Source organism: Henckelia pumila, chromosome 4 (genome assembly GCF_033568475.1).
Source record: "Henckelia pumila isolate YLH828 chromosome 4, ASM3356847v2, whole genome shotgun sequence".
NCBI classification, from domain to species: Eukaryota; Viridiplantae; Streptophyta; class Magnoliopsida; order Lamiales; family Gesneriaceae; genus Henckelia; species Henckelia pumila.
The window spans coordinates 115,694,964-115,707,915 of NC_133123.1; the positions used below are offsets into that span (position 1 = coordinate 115,694,964).

Sequence of the window (12,952 nt, forward strand, 5' to 3'; positions counted from 1 at the left end):
CATACCTGTATTTATAGGGGCTTGGAGGGGTCGGTTACCTTGTCAAGGTAGAACAGGTGTTAGAGTAGGACTCTACTCGGGTAGGAGCCTTGACCAAGTAGGACTCTAACATCAACTTAAAGATAATGCCAAATCTTGGATTCATTGAATATTATCCTTATCGGTTGCAGATCTTCCTGTGTCCGAGAGTCCTGGAAGGTTCTAGATATTGGGCCCATCGTGGGCTCGGGTCGGGCTCCAAACATACCAGTTAGGGCTCAAGCCAATGAATTTATAATCATGATCCCATTCCCTAACAGGGCCATCCCAGACTGGGCTTCTCATAAAATAATACTAGATGGGCCTCAAAGTGTATTTCCAAAATTATGGATTATTGGGCTCGGGTCGGGTTAGACCCGTATATTTTTTAAGGACATCAATAGTACCTCCTCTACTGGTCTAAAGAAGTATGAAATTTAGACCATATAGTCCTCTGAACGGACCCCGAGCCCTATATATCATGCTTGTAATGTAATATACCACAATGTGTTTTCTGTGAATGGTCCGAATCTCGATCCTCGTCATGTGCTTTCTCTGGACGGTAGAGATCTCGCGACAGTACGATTTCCGAGAGATTCCCTGAATGACGTGGCCCGCCCCGGATCGCTGATCGTTATTCTAATCCAATGATCGAGATCAATCCAATCCTCCTATAAATTGGACGGTAAAAACTTCATTTTTCACTTTTACAGCGTGGGCGTTACTCTTTCAAAATTCAGAGAGCTCTCCAGACCCGAGCTAAGACGACCGGACTGCACTGGTTCCTTTCAAAACCCTGTTATCTATTTTCCTTCTTTGTAAGTTTTATCCTTCCCATAGAAATTAAAAATGTCTTCCCCGGACGAAAACGTAGTCCGGGAAATGGTAGCCTTTATAGAGGGTTCTCCTCCCCCTGAAATTCTCGAACATAATGACTTTTCAGAGTCAGATGCCGACCCGAGCCCATCTGAGACTCAGGAGGCCAAGATGCGGAGGCTTTATGCACTTAGATCCGACGAAACACGATTACGGGAGGAGGGTAAACACTGGTTTGAGGTTTTAGCCTCCCACTTAGGTCCAGACATGGGTCCGATCATCAGGGACAGGTCAGGGATGCCCGACACTTATGACCTCATACTTCTCGGTCGACGAGACCGAGCTCACAAACCCCCCAAGGGTTTTTTAAGTTTTAGTCTAGCCCAGGTCAAGATGGGACTTAGGTTTCCCGTTCCCGAGATGATCGTATCCTTGTGTCAATATTTCTGTATATGCCCGAGCCAACTGACCCCTAACTCTTTTAGCTCTATCTTATCCCTAGGAGTCTTGTTTTGTTTTTTCCGGGTTCCTTTAGATGTTGGGAATTTTACCAAATTCCTTCAAATCAAGAAGACAGCCCCGGGTTGATTTTATATTTCTATCCGACCCGAGTAAAAATTTTTAAAGGGAAAACCGAGCTCTCACAAGGGCTGGAACAATAGATTCTTCTTTGTTCGTCCTGAGCCCGAGCAGCCTTGGAGGTGTCGATCCAACTGGGCAATGAACTTTACTTCCCCTGATTTTCCTGCTCAGCCCAGCCATAATTTCACCAACTTCCTTGCCACCTTATCTGAAAAAACCTTTCACATTGAAAGCCTAATCAAGGAAGACCTGCTTTGCAAATATGGCTTTTGTAGGAAAGGGATAGAGGTCCAGGGTGACTTAGGTAGGAACACTTAACTTTTCATTCACCTATTTCTTTTATTTTCCCATGCACTCGTATCAACCTTTTTCTTTTTCTTTATTTACAGACGAAATAATAATCGAGGTTGAAATGACTGCTGACTTTCGAGCCACAACCAAGAGATTGAAGCGGAAGAAACCCGAGGCGTATGCAGAATCTGCCACTGAATATGACCAGCAGATTCCCGACCAGAAATCCAAAAAGACTTCTAAAAAAGTCCGAGGAGATGAAACCCCGAGCAAGACTAAGCCCCTTCCTCAAGCCAACATCGCTGCTCCCGGCAAGGGGAAGGAAAAAGTTTACATTGATCTCGGGTCCCTTCCCGAGCATATGGAGCAAGGTGATCCCGACCACCCCTACAGTCCGGGAGTCTCCTGCTTTGCCTGACCAGACCAGCCCGAGAGTCTGAATATTTTGCAGCACATGGTCTCTACAGAAGACCTGGAGATAGTCCGGGCAGTTTCGGACAAAGAGGCTGAGGAATCTCTGCCTTGACCCTCATGCAGGTAATCTCTTATTATTTGTAAACTTTTGTTTGTTTTTTATTTTTCTTTTCCTTGTAACCAATATTTTATATTTTTCTTTCTAGGCCATGGTCTGGGCGGGGTAGATTACTGCTCGATCTTATAAGGCCCGAACTGACCACTCTCTGAACCAAGATGCTTTGGTGAAACGGATAGCCTCTTTGACCGGGCAAATCCGCGATCTTAAAGATGCTCATGGTCAGGAAGTTCATGACATGAGGTCGGACATAGTGACTGCTCAGGATGGATGGGATGCGGCTAAGGAGCGCATCAAGGAGTTGGAAGATGCTCTTATGGCTAAGGATCAAGAGTTTGAGGCTGAATGGGCCAAGAAGAAAACCGACTTCCTCACTTCTTCTGATTTTGCCGACCTGTGCGCTGAGAAGAACGTGGCCTTTTTTGAAGACAGCTTCAAGGGGTTCCTAGCTCAGATTCGAGCTGAGGGTTATTCTGAAGCCTAGCATCCTTTCTCCTCCCTCGACTCTGCCAAGGCTTTGGATGACTTGCCTGACGAGAAAGAGAGGTCCGAGTCAGAAGGGCCCGGGCAGGAAGTGAAGAAACCCGAGCAAGACGAAGATGTTGTTTCTTAGTATTTTTCTCTCTTATTGTAAAAAACAATGTCCCAAACAAGTTCCACTTTAAGAACCTGTGCGGTCTTCTTTTTGGTTTTTAATTTGTTCCGTATTATTTGTTAATTATGAATGGATGACCCATGTTGGGTGCATGAATTGTTTAAAATTTTTCCAAGTATAATATTGATTCCCGAGCTGGAAATTTAACAAAATTTTGTCATGTATAATATTGATTCCCGAGCTGGGAATTTAACAAAATTTTGTCAAGTATAATATTGATTCCAGAGCTGGAAATTTAACAAAAATTTGTCAAGTAAAATATCAATTCTCGAGCTGGAAATTTAACAAAATTTTGTCAAGTATAATATCGATTCCCGAGCTGGCAATTTAACAAAATTTTGTCAAGTATAATATTGATCCCCGAGCTGCGAATTTACCCACCATTTATGAAAGTTTTACTAAGTGTGAAATAAAATTCCTGAGCTGGAAACTTAACAAAATTTTGTCAAGTATAATATCGATTCTCGAGCTGGAAATTTAACAAAATTTTACCCAGTATGAAATGGACTTCCGAACTGGAATTTCAATGAAATAAACCTCCAAGGACTATAGCCAAAATATTGCTAAGTATTAAATGGATTCCCGTGCTGGAAACTTAACAATATTTCGCCAAGTATGAAGTGGATTTTCGAGCTGGATCTTTAACAAAATTTTGGTGTGAAATGCCGACCATAAGTTGTGTGGTAAATGCCGAGCTGGTCGGGCTTTAATTTGACCACGAATGGCGTGGTGAGTGCCAAGCTGGTCGGGCTTTAATTTGACCACGAATGGGGTGGTGAGTGCCGAGCTGGTCGGGCTTTAATTTGATCACGAATGGCGTGGTGAGTGCCGAGCTGGTAGGGCTTTAATTTGAACACGAATGGCGTGGTGAGTGCCGAGATGGTCGGGCTTTAATTTGACCACGAATGGCGTGGTGAGTGCCGAGCTGGTCGGGCTTTAATTTGATCACGAATGGCGTGGTGAGTGCTGAGCTGACCGGGCTTTAATTTGACCACGAATGGCATGGTGTTTGACAAAAATATGTCGTTTTCTCATAAGTAATTTCCAACATAAATCTCAAAAATTAAGAAATAACAAAAGGACTACTACTACTATCAAATTTAAAAACAAGAATAACAAAATAACTCACAGCCCATTACTCCTAAGAGGTCAAGTAATTCCCCAAATCTGGTCGAGACTCTAAGAGTAATACTTCTTCAAGTGTTGAGCATTCCATGGCCTTTTCCCTCTCTTTCCTTGGGCGTATTCCAAATAATAAGCGGTCACTCATGCCTTCCCTATCACCTTGAATGGTTCTTCATACTTTGCATCCAGCTTCCCTCTCTCTCCATGGTGTTGAATTTTCCTCATAACCAAGTCTCCCTCTTGAAAAGTTCGGGGATAAACCTTTTTGTTATAGGCTCGGGTCATTCTCTTGCGATAAGCTATTAGCCTGACCGATGCTCTAGCTCGAATTTCTTCCACTAGATCCAAGTCCATTGCTCTTAGCTTATTGTTGTTAGGGCCGTAGGCTATTATCCGAGCACTTTCTTGTCCAATCTCGGCAGGAAGGACTGCCTCAGTCCCGTACACCATATTGTAGGGTGTCTCATCCGTTCCTGACCTTGTTGTGGTTCGGTAAGACCATAAGACGGATGGAAGTTCATCCACCCATTTTCCCCTTGCTGAATCTAACCTGGTCTTAAGTGTTTGCACAATAGTTCTGTTAGTAACCTCCACTTGTCCATTCCCTTGAGGATATGCAACAGATGTAAAAATTTGTTCAATTTTCATCTATTTACACCAAGCTTGGACCTTAGAGCCACAAAATTGTCTTCCATTGTCCGATATGAGCCTGCGCGGTATTCCTAACGGACAAAAAATATTTTTCCACAAGAAATTTAGCACTTTCTTTTATGTGATTTTTGCCAAGGGCTCAGCCTCGACCCACTTTGAAAAGTAATCGACAGCTACTAACAAAAATTTTCTATGACCCGTACTAACTGGGAATGGTCCAACAATGTCCATTCCCCATTGATCGAAAGGACAGGCGGCTACTACTGCCCTCATAAACTCCGCGGGCTTCCATTGTAAGTTAGCATGCCTCTGGAAATTGTAACATGAGTTGACCAGGGCAGATGCGTCCTTCTTCATGGTGGGCCAGAAAAACCCGGCGAGTAGAGCCTTCCGAGCTAAGGCTATACTACCCAAGTGATTTCCACAACAACCTTCATGTATTTCTCGTAGGACATAATTAGCCTCGTCCGAGCCAAGACACTTGAGAAGAGGTTGGGAGAATGACCTCTTGAAAAGTATTCTATCAACCATCACAAAACGTAAGGCTCTTCTTTTAATTTCCCGAGCCTTCTTACTGTCGTTCAGGAGCTCATTCTTGGTTAGGTATTTGTGTATTTCATATCTCCAATCTCCTTCTAGTACGTCCGCTATTATTTCATCTAGGCTTTCAAGTTGAGATACCATCTCTTTTCCCTTCAGTCCAGGCTTGGATGGTTCTCCAACGGAACTTGCAAGACGGGCCACGTGATCGGCCTTTGTATTTTCAGTTCTCGGGATCAATTCCATAGTGAGATCGGTAAAATCTTCCTTGGCTTTGTCCAATGCTTAGGCATAGTTTATCATCTTTTCATTCTTGGTTTCAAACTTCCCCTTACTCTATTGTATGGCCAACTGTGAATCCGAATAAAGGGTAGCTCGGGATATACCGAGATTCCGAGCAGCCTTTAGTCCGAGAAAGAGTTCTTCATATTCTGCTTCATTATTAGATTCTCGGAAATCCAACCTTATTGAGATGTTGGTTTCATCACCCCAAGGTGATACTATCACAATCCCGACCCCGCTTCCTGTTTGACAAGATGATCCATCTACAAATATCTTCCAATGGTCTTCTTGTTCTAACTGGACAGTCTCTGCTAAGAAATCAGCTAGGGCTTAAGCTTTGATAGCAGTTCGGGGCTCAAACTTTATGTCATACTCACTTAACTCTGTAATCCAGTTGATCAATCTTCCCGATGCATCTGGGTTGGCCGCAATTTTTCCCAAGGCGCTGTTGGTAAGAACAGTGATCGGATGAGAGAGAAAATAGGGCCTTATCTTTCTGGCTGTAATGACGAGGGCCAGAGCTAACTTTTCTTGTGTCATGTAGTTAAGCTCTGCTCCTTTCAAGGCATGACTGACAAAATAGACAGGTAGATGATTCACCCCCTCCTTCCTGACTAGGACCGAGCTAGCAGCTCGGGGTGTGACAGCTAGATACACAAAGAGCTCTTGCAACACCCCGTTTTTATCTTAAATGAGTTTATTTGAGTTAATCGGAGATTTCAGAGTTCACGAGCCGATTTGATTTTGATCAGGGTACTTTTTGCAAATTTTGGAAATTTGAGGGACTAAAACGCAAATTTAGAGTTTTATATATTATCTACACTTAGAATTCATTTGACTAAGTCTCTTATCCTTCCTCTCCTTCCCTTCCATCGGCTAAACTCCATTGAAGACGCCTCTTGGAGCTTTTGAGCTTCCAGAATTCAGTCCGAGATCAATCCGGCCGTTGGAAATTATTTCTGAAGGCAGTTTAGCGATCACGGCTGCGAGAGCTTCGTTCTATCGTAAGTTTTTCTATGATCAGATACATTCTAGTTTTTGGATGTTGTTAGAATTGTTCTAGATTCGAGTATGTTGTTCTCTACAGAGTTCTGATCGTTTATTATCTGTCGATTTTGAATTTGAGCGACGTTCGGAATTGTTATGATTTTTGGAAGCCATTTTCGAAAATTGTGATTTGAGATTTGTTGGGATTGCCTTGTTTTGGTTGTATTAGCATTGTTATGAGGTTATATCAGTATTGAACTACTGTCTGCATTTCCGGTTTGTTCAGTTTATAGCCGTTATGCCGTCGGTTTGAGTTTTGGAGATTTGAACTGTTTTTGAAGTTGTTGAACTCGAATTGTAAGTTGATCATGGTTATTGATCTTGTATTTATCTGGACAGATTCGTTTGGAGTTTGTCAAGCCAGAGTTAACAGCGTTTTGTTCGTCAAGAGTTGGACGAAGATCGGTAAAGAGTTTTCTTTGAACCATCGTTTGTTTTTAGGTTGTATAGATGTTGATACAATCTTTTGTTGTAGCGTTTCCAGAGTTGGAGCTACTTACCTTGAAAGGTAAAAGCAGTCATCGTCGCGGGATAGCATACTCGGGACAGTTGGTTCTCGAGTTTTCCCTTTCAAATCACATATTGCATCAATACTTATTCTATCATGTGGAACTTGTATTTGTTGGTTCATTGAGTTTCGTTATGTGACTTTTGCTTATATTTATGCTATGCATTCATCTTGAGCCTACTTTGTTTACAGCGGGCAGAACCGCCCTTTTTGTTTTAGATGTTTGGGAACTATGATTGGGTGGCCTAGGTCGTAGTCCTTTCGCCTAGTGCTAGCATACTCATTATGGTTGCTCAAAGTCTAGAGGAGTGGGATACGTGGCACCACCTCGATTGGGAGAGTCGGTGAGTTGTTACGTGATCTCATCCTCGGGATCCCAAAAGCACAGCAGTAATCCCTCGTTTATCAGATTTGATAACCCGTTTTAAAGACATGCATTCATTACGTTAACATTGATTACTTGTTACCTTGAAAGCATGTTTATTGAATTTATTACTTGCTATGTTGCTTTTACTGGTATTATCTTTCTCACCGGTTATTCGGCTGTTGCTTTGTTTTGTATGTGTACTTGGCAACAGGTGGGGCAGGACCAAGTCAGCGTAGGCCTGGCTAGCAGCAAGAGGGAGAGCTAGTAGTGAGACTCGGTTTAGAAAGTCATGTCAGCATGTCTACCTAGTTGTATTGGAACATGTTTAGATATCGAACTTCGTTTTGTTGTTGTATTGATTATGCGAGCTGTGTTTAAAGATTGTCGTTACAATCCATTACTTTTGAGTGGTTGTGTAATCCTAGAACTTCATGTATTAGTTGGAGAACTTGTGATTGCAATGCATGATATTATTTTGTGGGTTTTGGACTCAAGTTTCTAGCATGAATTCTGTTATTTTTTGCCCTGTTTCTGTCGCCGCTCGATCGGTAGAATATCACCGATCGAGCGAGGGCAAGCGTTGCAGTTCTCTGTTTTAAATTTTGTGGCTCACTCGATCCGCAAGATCTTGCGAATCGAGCGAGGGCTGGTTTTCTCGGGCAGAACCTTTTAAGTTTTTGGCTCGCTCGATCAGTAAGATCTTACCGATCGAGCGGAGCACTATTTCAAAAAAAAAAAAAATTTTTTGCTTTGATTATTGGATATTAGTTTGGACTAATTGTTGTTTAATTACCGAGATTAGATGTTTAGAATCGAGGTCTCACATTAAATGGTATCAGAGCGTTAAGATTCTTGGTCGAACTAGAGTGAGCGGGGTAGATCGAGTCTGCGTGTATTGGCTCCTCGCATGTGTTTGAATTATTTAAATTGCGTACTTAATTCCATGCGAGCATGCTTTATTGTTGAGAATTATTGAATTTCATGGTTTTGTGATTTAAATTTATAAAGCATGATCTACTTGAGATATATCTGTTTCTGTTATCGACTGGTATCCGGTATTCCAAGCGGTTGTAAGGGCACTGATTGTAGCGATTGAGATATATCGTGTCCTAACCTTTGATTATCAGATGGGTCCTCGTCGAGTGATAAACAGAAACACACCGCCAGTTATTCCTACGACTGAGCAAGCTAGCACTGAAGTTGATCAGTTGGATGCTTCAGCGAATCCTATGGAAACCTTGCTGAAGAGGTTTCAGTCTTTCAAACCGCCTTTGTTGTTGGGTTCAGAAAATCCAGTTGACTGTGAGAGTTGGTTGGATGATATGGATCAGTTGTTTGATTCCATTGACTACACCGATGACAGCCGAATCAGGTTAGTAATTCATCAGCTGCGTGGTGGTGCTAAGAGCTGGTGGATCATGACAAAGAAAGCAATAGAGAGTAGAGGTACGGAGGTTACTTAGACTCTTTTTAAATATGAGTTTTATAAGCGGTTTTTTCCTATCTCGTATCGTAAGGATAAGGGAGCAGAGTTTGCAAATCTGAAGCAAGGGAATCTGAACATCGAAGAGTACGTTGCCAAGTTTGATAGTCTGTTGTGTTTTGCACTGCTAATTGCCGAAGATGAAGAAGCTAAGGCAGATCAGTTCATAAATGGGTTGAACCCCGACATCTTCACGTTGGTTAACACCAACAGGACTAACAACTTTGCGGATGCCATGAATCACGCAAAGGGAGCAGAAGCAGGCTTGTGGAGGCAAAGAGGTAATCAGGTGGCACCTCAGCAACAGTGGCAGTATCAGAACCAACCGTCTCAGTATCAGAATCAACCATCTCAGCATCAGAACCAGCAGCAGAGGTATGAAGGTAGTAGCAGTGGGGGAAACAGAAAGGATCAGTACAAGGCAAGAGGTAAACAGTTCAAAAGGCAGGGGAACAGTTCGTCTAGTTCCAGTGGTTCCCGACAGTTTGGTTCAGGACAGAGCTCTGAATCATCATCCTTTTACTGCAGCAAGTGTGGAGGAAGACACTCACCGGATCAGTGTGTGGGAGTCTTTGGCAATTGTAACACCTGTCAGCAACCGGGCACTTTTCTAAGGTGTGCCCACAGCGTAACAGAGATAGAGCTCAGAGTGGGAGTTCGTCTAGACCTGCAGCTCAGCCTGAGAGGCAGTCTTCTGCAGTTCACTCTTTCCAACCTCAGCAGCAGCAAAACAGACAGGGAGGTAGTACCAGTGCAAATTAGCCTCCGAGACAGCAAGCACGAATCTTTGCTCTGACAGAGGATCAGGCTCAAGCAGCACCTGACGATGTTATAGCAGGTAACTGTTCGATTTTTGGTTATTCTGCTCATGTATTGATAGATATAGGTGCTTCCCATTCCTTTATCTCTGAGAAATTTGTGTTATTGCATGCTTTGCCTACTGAGTTGTTGCCTACAGTAGTAGCTGTTACTTCACCTTTTGGTGGAGGAATTGTTTTTGTCCGATTAGTCAGGAACTGTGAACTGTGTTTTGAAGGAAATTTGTTAGAATTCGACTGTATTGTACTTGGACTGTCAGATTTTGATTGTATTGTCGGTATAGATGCTTTAACCAAGTACAGGGCAACAGTCGATTGTTTTCTGAAATTTGTCAGGTTCAGACCTGAAATGGCAGACGAGTGGAAATTCTTTGTTAAGGGTTCTCGATCTAGAATTCCTTTGATTTCAGTGTTATCTATGACTCGTTTGCTACAGAAAGGTGCAGAAGGATTTTTGGTGTATACAGTTGATGTACTGAAATCTAGCCCAGCTTTGGTAGACTTACCGGTGGTTAGAGAATTTGCTGATGTGTTTCCGAAAGATGTTCCAGGTTTGCCACCTATTCGAGAAATCGAATTCAGTATTGATTTGGTGCCAGGTACTCGACCTATTTCCAAGGCTCCATATCGTATGGCACCTATTGAACTGAGAGAGTTGAAGGAACAGCTCGAGGATTTGATTACCAAGGGATACATCAGACCCAGTGTGTCGCCTTGGGGAGCTCCTGTGCTGTTTGTGTGGAAGAAGGATGGTTCGATGCGGCTCTGTATCGACTACCGCCAATTGAATCAGGCTACAATTAAGAACAAGTATCCTTTACCCCGAATAGATGACCTTTTTGATAAGCTGCAGGGTTCTTCTGTCTATTCAAAAATTGATCTGAGGTCAGGTTATCACCAGTTGAGTGTACGAGAGGAAGACGTTCCTAAGACCGCATTCAGAACGAGGTATGGTCATTTTGAGTTTATAGTCATACCGTTCGGTTTGACTAACGCTCCAGCTGTTTTTATGGGTTTGATGAACCGTATCTTTCAGCGTTATTTAGATGAGTTCGTCATTATCTTTATCGATGATATTCTTATCTACTCGAAGAACCGTACTGACCATGCAGAGCACTTGAGGATCGTATTGCAGATTTTGCGAGTTGAGCAGTTGTTTGCCAAGCTGTCGAAATGTGAATTCGGGTTAGATCGAGTTGTTTTCCTCGGTCATATTATTTCTGAAGATGGGATTTCTGTCGATCCCAGCAAGATCGAAGCGGTAATGAATTGGCCTAGACCAACGTCAGTACCTGAGATCCGAAGCTTCATGGGTTTAGCGGGTTATTATCGCAGATTCATCGAGGGCTCGGGTCGGGTTAGATCCGTATATTTTTTAGGGACATCAATAGAGGAGTAGGATCCATCAGATCAACCTGGGCTTTGAACTCTTTTTAGAAAATAAATAGCAAATAACAATGATCCTTATATAGGTTACTTTGATGACACCTTGTGGCCAAGCTCGATGCTATCATGTACCATAAAATGACACATTTTCCAATTTAACATTAATTTTTTTAAAAAAAAATCTCTACAAAATAAGTGTTAAATTATGTAAATAATTATCAAAAAACCAAAATCAAAAAATCATTCATGAAGATTTCTATATTTCTTCCACCATATCAGAAAAATAGCCATCATGAACCGCTAAAAATTTACTGATGCATTGAAATGTCCGAATGACATTCTTCTATAAGCATACACATCATATGGACTAGTGAACATGGCCTTCTCTTGGTCTTCCAATAGATGACAATCTAATTGTATCATGAATATCTTATTGATGATAACCAGCTAACCTATCAACATGGGCGGACCCATATAGGGTCCAGAGGAAGGCCCCCCCCCCCCAAATCAATTTTTTATATAAATTTTTATCATATATTTGTATTATTTATTTAATAAAATAAAATATAGTACATGTCAATTATAACTCATATTGGTGTTATATATTGAAAAATAAAAATATTTAGCGACTTATCAATAATTATATAATATATTATTATGAATTGATGAAAATATTTTAACTTTTCTGCTTGTCTTTTAGTGATATAAATTATGCATTCGTGATTTTTTATGAATTATATCCTTTAAAAAAATCATATTTTTATTTTTACTCGAATTAAAATTTTCTAATCTCTCAATTTTTTAAATATGTTTAGCTTATATCTTTTTATTTTTAAAATTGTTGACATAGATATTGACAAAATGGACTAAATTTAATGTATACAAAATAGGAAAAAAAAAATTGGTCATTCAATTAAGCTACCACCCGACAGAGCAACACATGGATCAGCTCTTAATTGTGCCCCCCTGAACAAAATTTCTGGGTCCGCCCCTGTCAATCAAGTATCTGATCAATGAACCTATCAAGCATCTCATCAATGAATGGTACTGAAAAGTGATCTTTTCTTGCAGCCTTGTTGAGTCTTCTGTATACAATGCACACCCATCATCCAGTCATTGTCCTAGGAAATTAATTCATAGTTATCATCGTTTACCATTGTCATACCTCCTTTATTATGCACAGACTTTACTGGAGAAACCTGTGAACTATCTGAAATGTAGGATAAATAATACTAGTATTTTCACACCTTTCATCGTTGGATTTAACCTCCTCTGATGATCAACATTTGACATATACGAGTCTTCCATCAAAATTTTAATGCATGTAAATAGATGGGATAATCCCTTAATTAATATAAAAAATTTACCAAACCAATGTAGATTTAAATTCTCTCAATACTCGTAAAATTTATCTATCTATAGAAGTAAGGAAGAAGAAATTATTAACTAATATGATGATTTCTCACCCAAATTCTGTGCAGCAAGGTGCTCAGGTAGAACTTTTAATTCGGAAATGAGTTCGGGCTCCACATCCATCGATGCTTCCATTGGAACCTTCTTATGCTCTTCAGTAATTTTTCAAGAGTTAGAACTTGATCTTGAAGGTCTTAATCAATTCCATCCACCACCATGAAAGGAGCGGCAATGCATCTTTCCAGTGCATCGGCCTCTGGTGATATTTCTACATCAAGAGAGTTTACATTAGAATCAATAATATTAATACAATTAAATTTACTTACCTCATATTGGCATTTGATGGCATTGTAAATGTCAAGCGCGATAGCTTCACCACCAATTCTAAGAATCATTTCTCATTGTTGTACATCAATAAATGCTCTCCAAATGGCCAAA

The 12,952-nt window shown here is 41.1% G+C and overlaps 1 protein-coding gene across 1 annotated transcript; it reads right to left on the reverse strand.

The window, feature by feature from the left end:
* Window positions 1-4,160: 4,160 nt before the first annotated feature.
* LOC140861598 (uncharacterized) lies at window positions 4,161-12,649 on the reverse strand. The gene is made up of 5 exons (XM_073264620.1): window positions 12,568-12,649; window positions 5,870-6,178; window positions 5,597-5,734; window positions 4,878-5,494; window positions 4,161-4,667 (listed from the first exon to the last, which is right to left on the reverse strand). Exons 1-5 carry the CDS (start codon window positions 12,647-12,649, stop codon window positions 4,161-4,163), a joined length of 1,653 nt encoding a protein of 550 aa, XP_073120721.1.
* Window positions 12,650-12,952: the final 303 nt, after the last annotated feature.